The sequence below is a fragment of the Halichoerus grypus genome, chromosome 4 (genome assembly GCF_964656455.1).
Source record: "Halichoerus grypus chromosome 4, mHalGry1.hap1.1, whole genome shotgun sequence".
Classification (NCBI taxonomy): Eukaryota; Metazoa; Chordata; class Mammalia; order Carnivora; family Phocidae; genus Halichoerus; species Halichoerus grypus.
In genome coordinates, this window is record NC_135715.1 from 182,597,724 (window position 1) to 182,613,442 (window position 15,719).

The 15,719-nt window shown below is 41.2% G+C and overlaps 1 protein-coding gene and 1 long non-coding RNA gene across 3 annotated transcripts in view; one reads left to right on the top strand and one right to left on the bottom strand.

Moving 5' to 3' along the window:
* The window catches only part of COL4A3 (collagen type IV alpha 3 chain), a 123,377-nt gene that overhangs the window by 89,449 nt on the left and 18,209 nt on the right, over positions 1 to 15,719 (top strand). Inside the window, exons 26-41 of the mRNA XM_036073797.2 lie at positions 456 to 624; positions 2,599 to 2,691; positions 3,344 to 3,448; positions 5,474 to 5,571; positions 6,097 to 6,247; positions 6,592 to 6,705; positions 7,678 to 7,845; positions 9,286 to 9,375; positions 9,678 to 9,812; positions 10,503 to 10,601; positions 11,787 to 11,876; positions 12,207 to 12,346; positions 12,803 to 12,929; positions 14,176 to 14,256; positions 14,587 to 14,685; positions 14,917 to 14,964. Coding sequence (XP_035929690.2) covers positions 456 to 624; positions 2,599 to 2,691; positions 3,344 to 3,448; positions 5,474 to 5,571; positions 6,097 to 6,247; positions 6,592 to 6,705; positions 7,678 to 7,845; positions 9,286 to 9,375; positions 9,678 to 9,812; positions 10,503 to 10,601; positions 11,787 to 11,876; positions 12,207 to 12,346; positions 12,803 to 12,929; positions 14,176 to 14,256; positions 14,587 to 14,685; positions 14,917 to 14,964 — 1,807 coding nt within the window. The remainder of the gene's footprint in view (positions 1 to 455; positions 625 to 2,598; positions 2,692 to 3,343; positions 3,449 to 5,473; positions 5,572 to 6,096; positions 6,248 to 6,591; positions 6,706 to 7,677; positions 7,846 to 9,285; positions 9,376 to 9,677; positions 9,813 to 10,502; positions 10,602 to 11,786; positions 11,877 to 12,206; positions 12,347 to 12,802; positions 12,930 to 14,175; positions 14,257 to 14,586; positions 14,686 to 14,916; positions 14,965 to 15,719) is intronic.
* LOC118524033 (uncharacterized) overlaps positions 1 to 15,719 on the bottom strand; it is a 43,406-nt gene that overhangs the window by 5,140 nt on the left and 22,547 nt on the right. The window contains exon 3 of one of the 2 annotated variants that reach the window (XR_004911398.2): positions 15,503 to 15,602. The exons of the other annotated variant lie outside the window; for it this stretch is intronic. This is a non-coding gene — a long non-coding RNA (uncharacterized LOC118524033). Of the gene's footprint in view, positions 1 to 15,502; positions 15,603 to 15,719 lie in introns of those variants that run through there. 2 annotated transcript variants of the gene reach the window in all.

Below are 15,719 nucleotides of genomic sequence, written 5' to 3' on the forward strand. Positions count from 1 at the left end.
TATTTTATAAGAAAAAAAATGCACACAGCCTATCTGCATCTGTATCTCCTTTGTGATGAAAATAGCCGGTGAAGACCAAACAAAGGCTTGCTGTGCTGGCTTTACTTTAGAAACGCGCTATTCCCATGAATGCCGCTCTAAGCTATTTGAACTGTTGGCTGATATGAACAAAGTTTTAGGGGCTATTCTATGTATAACATCCTGCTGGAGGACACCTCCAGTGGGGCTCAAGAGACTGCAAGTTCATGAAATGTTGCTGAAATCCAAAGGGCACAAAACGGCAGAAACCAGACCGCGCTCTGATTTTAGTAATAATTCCCTTCAAATGCCAACTGCTTTGTAATTCAAGATTTTCTCATTGGCTGCTTATCTGGTCCTCCTCTTCATGGTAAGATTAACCCGTGTAAGGAGATACTGGACTGAAGCACTATCCAAACATATTCCTATTGTCACAGGCCCTGAGAGGTGAGAAGGGGGACCAGGGTCCTCCAGGGTATCCTGGCACCCCTGGGTCCCCAGGACCTGCAGGACCACCTGGACCATCAAACTATGGACCACAGGGAGAGCCTGGTCCAAAGGGCACCCAAGGAGTTCCTGGAGCCCCTGGACCACCTGGAGAAGCCGGTTGGTTAGTTTTCTTTCCAGTCCTGTTTTCCTGTGGAGTGGGTCCATGGTTCCTAGAGCAAGTGAAGCTCCCCCAAGACTAATGAAGGCATAGAAACTTGCTTCTAATAAGTAGAATATGTCAATTCACAGACACTGGGAAAGAATATGTAGGATAGGTTAGAGAACATTCATTTTCCCTTTACTGAGTTCAGCTGAAATTTCCTGATAGTCTCTCTACATTTACTAATAGAAATATATGGGATGGGGAGCACCTGGCTGGCTCAGTTGGTGGAGTTTGAGACTCTTGATCTCGGGGTCATGAGTTTGAGCCCCATGTTGGGTGTAGAGATTACTTAAAAAAAAATCTTAAAAAAATATATGGAATGAGTGGAAGTCAGTTACGGTAAACAAAGGGGAGGCAGAAATCTATGAAATTGATCTTGAGAAGCCTCTTATAAGTCTCAAGGGCCCACTAATGTTATTACAAATTTGTTCTTTTTGACCCATAATCAAATGGATGGTTTATAAATAAAACTTCAAAATATCTAAGATAAATGAAGAAAGGCTTTCTGATAATAGCTCTAAAGTCCCAGTAACTTTTGGGATCCACACGTACTGAACATAGTTGGTGGATTCAGGAGGGAGCCTATCCTCAATGTTAACCTGTGGCAGAGAACATGGCAGAAGATGAGAATTGCCATGTTACTGACAGTTTTTAACAAATAATGTCCCCCTATCATTTTTTACTTCTAACATCACTTTTTAAAGGGTTAGACCCAATAAAATAATGGCCTCTAAATCTTTTTATGGTATCCTTCATTAGTAAAAAATGTGTAAGTGCCTCCCCCCAAGTATTTATATATTTTTTAAATTGTTTACATGCATTCCTGTCCATACATTTACATAAAGCTTCTTTTATGATTATATATGTAGGTATGTATATATATATATATATATTCTGCATCTTACTTTTGAGGCTACGGTGCTAATCCAAGGATTGGCAAACCATGGCGGCCCATCGTCTAAATCCAGCCTACCACGTATTTATGTATGACCTACAAGCTAAAAATAGTTTTTCTATTTTTAAATGATTGGGGGAAAAAGACCTTTGAATAATCCTTTTTGGCACGTGAAAATTATATGAAATTCAAGTTTCAGTGTCCATAAATACATTCTGCTGGCCCACGGTCACACTCATTCACTTACATACTGTTTCCGGCGGTTCCCACGCTACAATGGCAGCATTGAGTAGTGGCACAACCATCTGGACTACAAAGCCCAGATTTTTTACTATCTGGCCCTTTACAGAAGTCCTTCTAATCCATCTTCAAATCTTCTTCTGTTCTTTCTACGTGCGAATTTCTAGCAAAGGACTCCATTGTCGTAAAATATATTATCAAGCTTTTCCCATCACACTACTGTAAACTTATTTTTTTCCTATAAATATATGCATAATACAAATCACTAACATGTTTTTAATGTTGGCCCCCATAGCCACATTATCTCAAATATTTATGGGCTGAGTAGGCTTTATCTCCCCAATGACACATGAAGAACTTAATCAGAGGTTAAGATATGTGCCCAAGCCACACTTCATGTTTTGTTCAGCATACTGTACTTCCTTCCCATGCAAACTAGTGGCCCAATAAATAAATATCCTACCAAATAAATATTTGCCAATGTTTAAGATGAATTCCATATTATCGATTTTTTTTTTAGAACAGCCTCTCTTTCAATAGACCAGCATTGAGGTGGGCTATTAATTAAAACAAAGCTTAGGCAATAGTCAGTGCTTATAAATATTCTTCAACTGAATAAGAAAGTTTCAGTGGGTTAGTCATCTTTACGCCAGTTTTGAAGCCTATGAAGCAGAGACTATTATTTTCTATTTCTGGGGATATGTTTGTAAACCCCTTATATCACATTTGTTCCCTCTGAACCAAAAAAAGCTTCAATATGCACACCAATCTTATGATCACAAACTTTCTTAAGGTCCTAAGGGAGAATTCGGTATTTCGACACCAGTCCCAGGGCCCCCAGGACCTCCAGGGCCCCCTGGCCGTGCTGGCCCCCAAGGTCCACCTGGTGAGTATCCCCTCTGCCAAGTCTGGTGCATGACATCAAATGGCAGCCTGACTGTCCTCAAAAAATATTGTCCCCTATGTAAGGAAAAACTAGATTTGTTGGTGCCAAAGAGAGCAGAGGCCAGAGTTCTGTTAGATAACAAGCCCACAGGCAGGGGACTTGTCATTGTTCTTTGGGATTATCCAAATTATTCCCATTGGTGCCTCTGATTCCAAAAAAGAAAAAAGAATCAATATAATTACTTAAAAGGAATTCGAGAGCAGAACAATCTCCATGGATTTTTGGTGGAGGAATAAGTGATGTTTGCCAGCAGTTAGTCAAGCCAGTTCCTGCAGCTTCTTCATTTGAAAATGTAACTTCTTTGCCAATATGATCTAAAACTTAACTTTGCATGCATGATGGGAGTCTTATGTAGCTCAAGATATCTAGAATATTTCTTTGTAGGAATTAACTTCTATATTAAACATTATTTGTTGCTCCTAATGATTAGTCCATTGGATAAGAATGGAGAGGGAGGAAGAGTATACACTTGGGGTTATGTTAAAATTATTTCTTAATTTCCAAAAAGGCCTAGGATGACACAGAAACTTAGATTTTTGTTTCAAGACAAGATGAAGGGAAGTTTCTTATGTGGATGTGTGTGTGTTTTCAGGTGTTCCTGGATCCACAGGAAAATGTGGTGATCCAGGTCTTCCTGGGCCTGATGGCGAACCAGGAATTCCAGGAATCGGCTTCCCTGGGCCCCCTGGACCTAAGGGTAAATGTACAAATTTTAAAACATAAATTTTGTTGTGGATATTTAGAAAATATAAATACAGGTCTGAATAACATAGAAAAGATCCATAATGTGATATTTAAAATAACGTTTTCCACCCATCTTAAATGGGAAAAAAAAATCTTACAATGATGTTATGCAAAAGGCAGAATTCACATATATTTATGCGTGTCATCTCAATTACGTTTTTTAAAATACATAGGAAAAGTTGAAAGAAAATTCACCAAAACGGTAGTAGTGGTTCTTTTTGAGTGTGGAGTTACGAGGAATTTTTTCTTTACTTCTTAATAAATGTCTGCACTTTTTACACTTACGCATTTTTTTCACTTTATACATTTCTTTTATAATTAAAAAAGAACTATTAAATCACCAATAATTGGTTTTCCTATACACTCCCCTATAAATTACAGAAGTTACTTTCCTTTGGGAACAAATGCTGTTTCCCATCGAAGGGAAATCACCCCAAAGAAATCCAGATGCTGAGAACTCAAACCATAACCTAACAAATACATCAGAGTCTTGTCCAGGATGACATACTAGCCATTTCAGTCCCTGGGCTGTTGCATAGATTTTCAAATTTTTATAATCTTTTTATGTTTGTTTCAATATTATTTAAAGTGACTGTCAAACTATAATCCACTCTTTGGTACTTGATCTCCTAGATTAATATGTCATCAGTGCTTATCATGCATTAGTCCTACACAAAAATGGGAATATTGATCTCAGTTTATGAATATTTGAAATAGAAAATGTAATAGCTTCAAGAATGTCTTTGACTCCAATTTCTTGGATGTCTTCCCAATGATCTCATGCAGCCTGGCCCGTATTTTTGCCTACTCCATCTTGGACCCTGCATTAAGAAATTGTATCCTTGTTTGTAACCCTACGGATTCACCCTCTGAAAGGAGACTGTAAATTATGGGGACCAGAAGTAGCCTAAGAAATCCTTGAAAGTTCAGACTCAAAATTTCCCAGTTGAACCTATAATAATCCCATAAACTAATGATGAATTAAAAACTGGTCCGGGAGCCTGGGTGGCTCAGTCGTTAAGTTGACGGCCTTCGGCTCAGGTCATGATCCCAGCGTCCTGCGATCAAGACCAGCATCGGGCTCCCTGCTCAGTGGGAAGCCTGCTTCTCCCACTTTCACTCCCCTCTGCTTGTGTTCCCTCTCTCGCTGTGTCTCTCTCTGTCAAATAAATAAATAAAATCTTTTAAAAACTGGTCAGATTAGAGGCACAAAAGAACTCTCTGAACGCAGCCCTTCTTCACCAGGGTTTCCTCTTGCGAACCACGGAACAGAACAAATGATATGTGTGATTCCTTTCTAAATTCTAATATAAATATATGAGAAAGAAATTAATCCATTATGTTCAATGGCATTAGAAAGTAATTCTCTTGAGAAAGGCTACCTAGGGCACCAGATATGTTTTATATCTTTTTTTTTTTTAAGATTTTATTTATTTATTTGACAGAGACAGAGACAGCGAGAGAGGGAACACAAGCAGGGGGAGTGGGAGAGGGAGAAGCCGGCTTCCCGCTGAGCAGGGAGCCCGATGCGGGGCTCGATCCCAGGACCCTGGGATCATGACCCGAGCTGAAGGCAGACGCTCAACGACTGAGCCACACGGGCGCCCCTGGATATGCTTTTTATCTTCGTCTGGGTCATGCTTGGATAGGTTTCTGGACATGCAAATATTCATTTGGCTGTATATTTTGTGTAAAATACACTCCAAAAGAAAAAGTCTTTTCAACGGGGGCATCAAAATTGTAGCCATTCTACACAACAAAATGGAGAAAGTCATTTTTTCAATTGAGGCTCTGATTTGGAATGGGTTTTTTTTTTTTTTTTTTTGCTAATGTAGCAGTTGGCTTTTTCATCATTCAGACTTTCATAAAAACATCTCTAGCAACTTGCCCCATAAAAACATAGATAAAATAACAGAGATACTGCTCTAAATCTTTTACTAAGCATACTCCTGCAACTTGTATTATGTTTCCTCTGTAGGAGAGCAAGGTTTTCCAGGAGCAAAAGGAGCATCGGGTTGTCCAGGAGAAATGGGGAAGCCCGGGTCACCTGGAGAACCGGGTCTCCCAGGAGCCAAGGTCTTCAAGAATTAAAACTCAGATGGATGTGTGGGGATGACGGGGGGCAATCACAATCATCCAGTTAGGATCCTCTGGGTATAGGAATTATCTATATATTAGTAGATGATGAAGATATTAAATACTTTTTAACGATTCTCTCCCTCCCTTTTAGAAAGGAAAAGTGGTGTTAGAAGACAGTTTTGCCTCACCGTTTCCTCCCTAATCTTTAGGAACATTCAGAGTATTTAAAATGGAAGGGCTCTAAAAAAGTGTGGATCACTGAGAAAAGCTGTCACAAATAGAGACATCTAGACTGTTTACAATTTCAGTCTTCTGCAAAAGTGGCAGTTACAGAGCCTCAAGAATGGTCAAGCATAATTTTATAGAAACTCAGCAACTAGAGTTGAAAAGGAAAGAATGGTAGATTGGTGGTAACTGTGCAAGAAGGATTATTTTCAAGTCAATAGCCCTAAAGACCAGTCAATAGCCAAGAAAGAGTTGGAAGTGTTACATAGTGAAACTAATACAATTTCTGTGCCACAGGGAGAACCAGGACTAGCCATGCCTGGAGAACCAGGAACACCAGGTTTTCCAGGAGAAAGAGGCAGTTCTGGGGAAAATGGAGAAATTGGACTTCCTGGACCTCCAGGTCTCCCTGGGATTCCAGGAACTGGAGGGCTTGATGGACCCCAAGGTATAATAGCAAGTGTGATTACTTTTCTCCATAGTGAGCTAAAATGCAGCAAGTTGAAGGCACTCTGGGACGAAGAATTCTTCTCAGACTTCTAGTTTAACAAATACAATCTGTGGGGTCTAATTATTTTTCCATTCAACATTGCTGCCCTCCCTTTGTTTTTTTCTTTTCTTCCTCCTTCCTTCCTTCTGTCCTTTATAATGAGTGTCCTTTATAAAAGGCATATCAGTGGTATTAAATATAGGTTCAATTTAGGGGGGGAATTTACAGGAGAAGGATTGTGATAGCAGTACTAGGACCTTGGGTTTTGGCACCTGAATATATTCCTGGCCTCTATTTTGCAGGGGATCCAGGGAAGCCTGGACCACCTGGAGAAAAAGGACCCCCAGGAAGGTGCATGGAGGGTCCCAGGGGAGCCCAAGGACTTCCAGGATTAAATGGATTGGAAGGGCAACAAGGTAAGAGGAAGGCCTTGAAAACTAGTCATTATGTGGACAGGTGACATGGAACTCCTGCTCTGTGCTTTGCTGCTTAACATGGGAACTGCCCAACAACAAGACCTGACCACTGTTCAGTGGGAAATGTTATTTTAGCAATCTAAACCTTGTCATGGATTGGTTGCAGTGAGTAGCACCTAGAGAGTAAGAGACCTGAAATTAATACAGTAAAATTGGTTTGTGTCTTGTATGCAAGACAATGTGAACACTGAAGATACATATAAACTTATATTTGCACGTATATTTATATACATATAAACTCTCAGAGAAAGTTTTATCTTTACCTCCCTAAGTATATCAAGTGGTAAATAGATTATGTAGTTAATTGCTTCCCAAGCAACATAAAATAAGGGTGTGAAATAACTCTAAATGCTGCAGGCTAGGTGGCCCAGATTATGAGAAACTTACTCTATTTTGCTGGTTCTTCTCATTCAGATCTGTGAACTGAGAAAAATCCTTTAGAACTCAGCTAATGCCTATGGGCTGTCACATTGCTTTTATGTTCACAAACCAATTTTTGGCCAAGACATTAATGGTTGTAGTCGTGCTATTATTACTTCCAGAGGTATCTGGTGGCTTGTGTCCACCTGTGGTTGTGTGATATATTCTGCAGGTGAAAGACTGAGCTACAGTCGTAAAGCGCAGTCCCAGGATGTGTCTGCAGGACTAGAGAATAGATCTAAATTCTACACTTTTATTACTGCATGAATCACTGAAACAGAATGTTAAAGCTAGAAGGGATCTTAGAAATTGTACAGAAGGGGATGTCAATCAATCAATCAATCAATCAATCAGATAAATGTGTGGTTTGTCCATAATCACACAGCTACATATTTATAGCCATAAAAAATATATTTCTGGAGTTGCTGGGGAAGGCAGCTGTGTGTTCGTTCGTTCATTCATTCATTCATTCATTCATTTATTCATATATAGGCAGAAGAGGTGAAACAGGGCCAAAGGGAGACCCAGGTATTCCAGGCTTGGATAGGTCAGGCTTTCCTGGAGAACCTGGACCACCAGGAATGCCAGGTCATCGAGGTGAAATGGGACCACCTGGTCAAAAAGGATATCCAGGAAATCCAGGATTTTTTGGACTACCAGGTATCCTTTTTTGTGATTTTATTTTTCTTCCATCTTCTTCCACATTTTCTTTTAAGGTGGCTGTATAAATTGGACATAGGCCTAGGCTTTCAACTCTACACTCCTCTTTCAGTTAATATAAGTGTTTCCTACTGAATTACTTGCAAGGGGTTAGAGAGCAGCGCAATGGTGGTGGTGGGATGATCACATTTCACAATTACCCAAGGTATAACAACTTTGGCTGTGCAATCCTTTTTATATGTTACTACTAAAGAACATTTGCTAGTATTTTCTTCAGAATTTTTGCATCTATATTTGTGAGGGATACTAGTCTGTCCTTTTCTTTGCTCATGATATCTTTGCCTGGTTTTGGTATCAGGGTAATGCTGGCCTTATAGAACAAGATGGGAAGTATTTCCTTCTTTTGTATTTTCTAGAAGAGTTAGTGAAGAATTGATATTCCTTAAACATTTGGTTGAATTCACCAATGAAGTCATCTGAGTCTGGGCTTTTCTTTGTGGGAAGTCTTTACATTACCAATTCAATTTCTTGTTATAGGTCTACTCAGATTTTCTGTTTCTTCTTCAGTCAGTTATGCCTCTCTAGGAAGCTGTGCATTTTATCTAAGTCATCTGATTTGCAGGCATAGAGTTCATAGTATTCCCTTATCATTCTTTTTATTTCATCACTATTTTTATAGTTTATATGTTTGGGAAGAATATTCCAGTAGTCTCCTCATGGCATAAGGACCTCACTGATCTCTCTCCTCCAGAGAAGAACCCAGAACAACTTAATCTGCAAAGTGTTCTTTCATTTATATTATTTTTTTTAAAGATTTTATTTATTTATTTGACAGAGAGACACAGTGAGAGAGGGAACACAAGCAGGGGGAGTGGGAGAGAGAGAAGCAGGCTTCCCGCGGAGCAGGGAGCCCGATATGGGGCTCAATCCCAGGACCCTGGGATCATGACCTGAGCCAAAGGCAGACGCTTAACGACTGAACCACCCAGGCACCCCGTTTCGTTTATATTATTAAGCTCCTACCACATGTCAGCACTGTTCCAAGTCCTAGAGACACATCAGAGGACAAGACTCCACCTCTGAACTGGAGGAGACCATAACAAATGCATTTAAAAACTAAGTTCAACTGCTTTGAGGAAAATAAAATAAGGGACTATAATAGAAAGTCGCTGGTCGAGGACTGGGGGGAGGGAGTGCTCCAAAACTTTAACATGTTCTCCTTTCATCTGCAAATGTGATTTGCTACCAATGACCTCCACATACATAATGTAATAAAGACCGTGTACTAACCTATCTCCCAGACAAATACAGTTATTATTCTATTTACAGAAACCATTCCTTCAACCCTCTTTAGAGGTATAAGTTATTTTATTTTATGGAATATGTCACTTCTCTCATTCTGCACAACCTGACCTGCTTTGTGTGAACTTGTTTCTATAGGTGAAAAAGGAATGATGGGGATGATGGGCTATCCGGGAAACACTGGCCCTCCTGGGCCCCCCGGGAACCCAGGCACCCCAGGACAGAGGGGTAAGTGACAGAGTATCTTCCCAGGATCAGGAGGCATGAGCAACAATGTTCTCTTATTTAGCAGCAAAATAAATTCTGTTTTATCCTTTGAGGGAAAAGTAGTTTCCCCGAGAGAACCATGTCTTTGATCTTGCTCTTTTCTGTATTCCTTTTTCCATTTGAATGGAGCTGAATTTTCTCCCTGCCATTTTTGGCTTATCTGTCCTCTTTTGTTTTGTTTTATGGTAAGCACTGTCAACTTTTGAATCCTTACAAACTACTTCAAGAAATAAGGAACTGATGTTGCTCCTTCTGTTTTCTAGGTAGCTTTGGAATTCCAGGAGCAAAGGGTGAGAAAGGGCCCCCAGGAGCCAAGGGGGAAGAAGGAGATAGAGGACCTCGGGGGCCTTCTCAAATATCCAAGTTACTGGGGGACAAAGGAGAACCAGGTCTCAAAGGTACAGCCTTCTTCTGTTTAGAATCAGAACATCGGAGCTGGTTCTGAGACTAAGAATTATCCAAGAAAATCTCTGTAGTTGACAAATGAGGACAGTGAGAGCTGGTGTTTCATGTCCTGCCCACCGTCACAAAGCCAGCTGGTGGCCCCAGCCTGGATGAAAACTGGATCTTCTATGCCTTGCACAATAATCTGTTGCCTCCTCAATGCATGACTTTTTATTTCTATGATAATTCTACGTTAATTCTGCATTTGGTCCGCTTTATTTAAATGGCTACTAGTCCATTTTGTTTTATTTTTTTAAAGATCTTGTTTATTTATTTGACAGAGAGAGACACAGCGGGAGAGGGAACACAAGCAGGGGGAGTGGGGGAGGGAGAAGCAAAGGCAGGCACTTAAGGACTGAGCCACTCAGGCGCCCCAGGCCACTAATTGTTAAAATGTTCATTTAAAGTGTAAATATTATCATCGCTAGTGTTATTTAAGAACCAACTTGTGCCAGGCACTGTGCTAATGCTTTATACGTATTATCTCATTTAATCCTCTTTTGGAAAAGAGCCCACATCTGCCCGTGCTCTTAACAAATATGTTACGCGGTATTACACTAACACGTCATCAAGTTTAATCAGGATGTAGAGAAGTCTGATAAAATTCTAACCTGTGTTCCCTCATACATGGTTTTTAACTTTAGGATTTGCTGGAAAGCCTGGTGAGAAAGGAAACAGAGGCATTCCAGGGTTCCCAGGTTTAAAAGGACTGGAAGGACCACCTGGACCACCAGGTCCACCAGGTATAGCTGATTCTCTGATAGAAACCTCAGGCTCTAGGAGTGGTGGGGGGGTGGGAGGGATGGGGTGGTTGGGTGATAGACACTGGGAGTGTATGTGCTATGGTGAGCGCTGTGAATTGTGCAAGACTGTTGAATCACAGATCTGTACCTCTGAAACAAATAATACATTATATGTTAAAAAAAAAAGAAGATAGCAGGAGGTAAGAATGAAGGGGGGGAAATCGGAGGGGGAGATGAACCATGAGAGACTATGGACTCTGAGAAACAAACTGAGGGTTCTAGAGGGGAGGGGGGAGGGGGGATTGGTTAGCCTGGTGATGGGTATTAAGGAGGGCACGTTCTGCATGAGCACTGGGTGTTATACGCAAACAATGAATCATGGAACACTATATCAAAAACTAATGATGTAATGTATGGTGATTAACATAACATAATAATAATTAAAAAAAAAAGAAATCTCAGGCTCTAAGTGTTCCCAGATCTAAATGTAGCCAAAATGTGTCTCTTGACTTACTGGGTTGAATATGAATTTTGCTCGCATAGTGTTCCAACAGACATTTGCTTTGAAATTAAACCCAAATTAAGCTGTTTATAGTCAGCCTATATTAACTAAAAAAATATTAACTTGCACAAAGTTCCATTTTTGTACTATGAATGTTATTTTGACACTGCTGATACATATTATGAAATACACATACTATAGTTTATCACGATATTACATATCAGAGAAGAAAATCAGATAACGATTTAGAGGTTTTCAGATCTGCCTTTTTCTTTTTTAAACAAGCTATTGATTTTGCAAAGAAAATTTTCAAACTGAATTAACATAGCCCCTTCTTCTCTATGGCCACATTGGTGACAAAATATGTTACGTGGGCAATCACATTTCAGTATTGCATTTGGAAATCTATTGTTATATGGTGGCAGGAGCCCCCTCTTGTCTGCTGGCATTGGTCCTAGGATGACTGTGATGTTTGAAATCCAAGAATCTAACTTTCTCTAATTTTACCTTGTCCGGGTCCTCAGTCCCCTCCTCATTTGGAGGCAAAAAGGCACTACACGAGCACTTAAACTAGCTGGTTTGGCTGCTCAGAATTCATTCGTTCATGCAGGCAACAAATATTCATTGAGCACCTACACTGTCCAGAACTGTGCAGGGCATGTGACTATTTATTTGTTCTCAAGGCCTCAGGGGAGATCCAGGCAGCACTGGGAATCCTGGAGAACCGGGACTGCATGGCGGGCCAGGAAGAATGGGGAACATGGGGGTGCCAGGTAAGGTATAAGATCCTATTATGAGCTTAAAGCTCATGATGGCTCTCAATTCTAAATTTTCTGTATTGCTTGTTGTTTTGGTTTTCCACTTGGCAGAAAGTTGGTGTAAAATGAGATTTACTTTTAGACAATGTACTGTGTGCCCTTAGAACACAAGTGAGAACAAAATAGTCATATTGTGTAAAAATCATCCATTATAACTCCCCAATGCATTCGTGATTCTGAAAAGCCAGCTTCTTAGGAGAAAGGTGGTTTGTGCAAAAGTTAGAAGTAGAATGCTTCAAGATCCCTGTGTTGCCCCATCTTACCTGACTTCTTTCCTAATTTCAGGTCCTAAAGGACACAGGGGAACTTCGGGACTACCAGGTTTAACTGGAAGAACGGGTCTCCCAGGCGTTCACGGTCTCCGAGGAGATAAGGGAGAGCCAGGTTATTCGGCAGATACAAGGCCAGGACCACCAGGACCAAAGGTATACTGGCCACTGAAGTAGTTATGTTTTGGTGGTGGAGTGAGTCTCAGCAAGTATCAGCAAGTGTCTGGACTCAGTGTGGGCAAAGGACATTAACAATACCTCTGCGTTTTCAGGCAACTACTTGGGTTCTTTACCCTCTTTCCACAGCTCAGAATACCTACCATACAGCTATCAGCTTACGAGCTCATCCCTCCTGTTTCAATCCCCTAGGAATGGCTCATCACTGTCCCTGCACTTTATGTGTACCGTCTTTGCATTTTGCACTGGTTCCCACAAATACCGTTGCCATCCCATGCCTGGCCCCGATCACAGTGCTGGTACACGGCAGACATGTCATACGCATTGCTCACTAAGTAACCGAATAACTAAATGCAAGCAAACGTAGTTCATACTCAATTCTGATCACATATCCTGCTTATATGAGGATTTTAAAGGTGTTTGACTGACTTTAAGGGAGATCCAGGATTGCCAGGTGACATGGGAAGGAAAGGAGAAAGAGGGCTACCTGGCACCCCTGGACATTCGGGGCCTACTGGAACTGAGGGAGCCCCTGGAAATCCCGGAAGTCCCGGCCATCCAGGTGAGCGAGGGCTTTGTAACTCTGAAAGCCAGAAGCGTGACACTTAGCATAGCCCTTACCTCCTGGAATCAGCTCTGTAAACAGGAAGCTATTTAGGTTTTTGTACTACAATTGCTTTCATTCAACTTTGATTTTCAAATTCTTAGACACTAAGGAACAGTAAATTAATCGGGGTGGGGGGGGCAAATTTTACTGATCAGCCAGTTTGGTGGGCTGACCTCTAAAATCCAGATCCTCTACAGGGCGCCTGGCTGGCTCAGTTAGGAGAGCATCTAACTCTTGATCCTAGGGTGGTGAGTTCAAGCCCCATGTTGGGTGTGGAGCCTACTTAAAACAAACAACAACAACAACAACAAAACCTGATCCTATAAACAAAACTTAAGTGCTGTCCCAAAGAATTTAGCCTAAAAACACAAAATGTTAGTTCATTGTCCAATCTCATGATATTCGTATTAGTTTTCTAGGGCTTCCATAACAACACAGACTGGGTAGCTAAAATAAGAGAAATTTGTTCTCAAAGCTCTGGAGGCTGGGAGTCCGAGATCAAGGTGTCAGCAGGGTTGGTCTCTTCCGAGGCCTCTCTCCTGGGCTTGTATTGGGCATCGTCTTGCTGTGTCTTCACATGGTCTTCTCTGTGTGTCTGTGTCCTTATCAATTCTTACGAGGACACCAGGCATATGGGATCAGGGCCCACCCCAATGACCTCCTTTTAACTTAATTGCTTTTTTAAAGACCCTATCTCCAAATACAGTGATATTCTGAGGTACTGGGGTTAGAATTCAACATGTGAATTGGGGGGGGGGGCAACACAATTAATCTGTAACAGTGTTGCAGTTTTTTTTCTGGCCTGTTTCCAGGTTGAGCATTGGCCTTCTTAGTTGCTTATCATTTGAGTTTAAGTTTTTGTTTTGTTTTATTAAAAACAACTGCCAAGCTACTGGGTTACAGCTTACTTGAAGATACTATTTAAACGATCTTTTCAAATACTGAAAGGTTCAGTGGATTTGCTGTTAACTCCCAATTAAAGTAACAGATCAGATACTGAGTGGTCCATGTGGGAGATGCACACACACCTTTGAAAGGGATTCGACACATCTCTGCTGTGCTTCTGTGGAGAAACCGTAGCCGGGACAAAGCCTGAGGGCCAGTGTGAGCACAGGGGGTGTAAGAACTGACCACTTCAGCCATCATCGTAACCATTCATCTTGTGCTGTTCTCCTTCCTTCTCGTCTCTCTTCATTTATAGGCAAGCCGGGCCCTGATGGTGATTTGGGGTTAAAAGGCATCAAAGGCTTCCCTGGTTCTCCAGGAGTCAAAGGCCCTCCAGGTTCCATTTTTGTACTTTTGTCTATTTCCCCTTCACAAGGGAGGCACATTTTCTCCTGAGGTTGGAATCTCTGTATATCTACCTATCTGCTGCCCTTTAGAAGGTAGCTCCCAGTTACTCGGTCCCCGGACAAAAATGCAAAAACTGTGAGCTTAGATATTTATACCTATCTAACTCAAAGATCTGCCAACCCACACATTCTCACGTGATAATCCTCATGATAGTATTATTCTGTTCATAGTTTTCACTGTGAATTGAGCATCACATAATCACAGTTCTGGGAAAGGAGCACCTTTAACAGAATTCAACACATGACGTTTCTTTTCTCAGGACCTCCAGGATTCCTAGGATCTCCTGGACCAATGGGTATGAGAGGCAGCCAGGGACATGATGGAATTCCTGGTCCAGCGGGAGAAAAAGGAGAAACAGGTACCACTTGCTCATTAGCTCGGATCCCCTGGCTTTATTTTCCATTGAATGGTTAGCGGCAGTGTAATTCTTCACGGCTCTAGAGATTCTTCTCCCACAGAACTGATGATCTTTAATGTCCAGATGTATGGTAATTAAACTGCCTTCTATTGCCAAAGTGAAACTGACCAAGCGGCATAAATGAAATTACCCACATATAAAATATTAACGCACCAAAATTATCTCTTTCAGGTTTGCTGGGGGCACATCCAGGCCCGAGAGGAAGCCCTGGTGCTCCAGGTGAGAAGTGCTTCCTCCCTGACCCTGGCGATAGCTTCAAGAACAGAAGCTAATAGAAATGCCTGATATATCAAATAAACTCCACATATTGAATGAAAGAAGTCCCAGTGGGAATATAGGATATTTATATTCTCGGTTGTTCAAGTAAAAATGCTTAAAAATTATTACCATCACAACAAAGTGAGTGAATTAGAAATGGGGATCCAGTTTTGGAATTTCCTTCTACTGAAAGTCTTTAAAAATCAAAAGATTTGCTATGTGTTCCTTCGTTGTGGTTGTTGGCATGGTTTAAATGTACCACCCCCTAAAAGGGTAGAGGAGGCGTAGCTGGCTTCTCCAAGAGCTTCCCTCCCTGCTATTCTGAGTAGGGAGGGCAGTAAAAGCAGCCATACCACGAATTCTTTCCCAGCTTGTGGGAATGGGGGTGATGCCCACCCCCAGAGCCAGCTCGTGGTTCATGCTACTTTTTATTAAGGGCTACCAATAAGTCCCTCAACACCAAACATGGCAGTTTACCAAACATGTCATTCAAAGGATATACAGGTTTTTAGGTTGCCAGACTGTGGGTCTGGATTTCTCATGCCAGTGTTTGACAAGATAAGCAGCTTCTTCAAACTTTTTCCGTGTCGTAGAGAAACCTGCCATAAGAAATATTAGATTGTTTGCACCTTCTATTGACCCTTCCCAGATGTGGGTCCTGGGGAGAGGAGTATGTTATTAGCAGAAAGGGCTCTAGTTAACGAAGACCTCAGGGT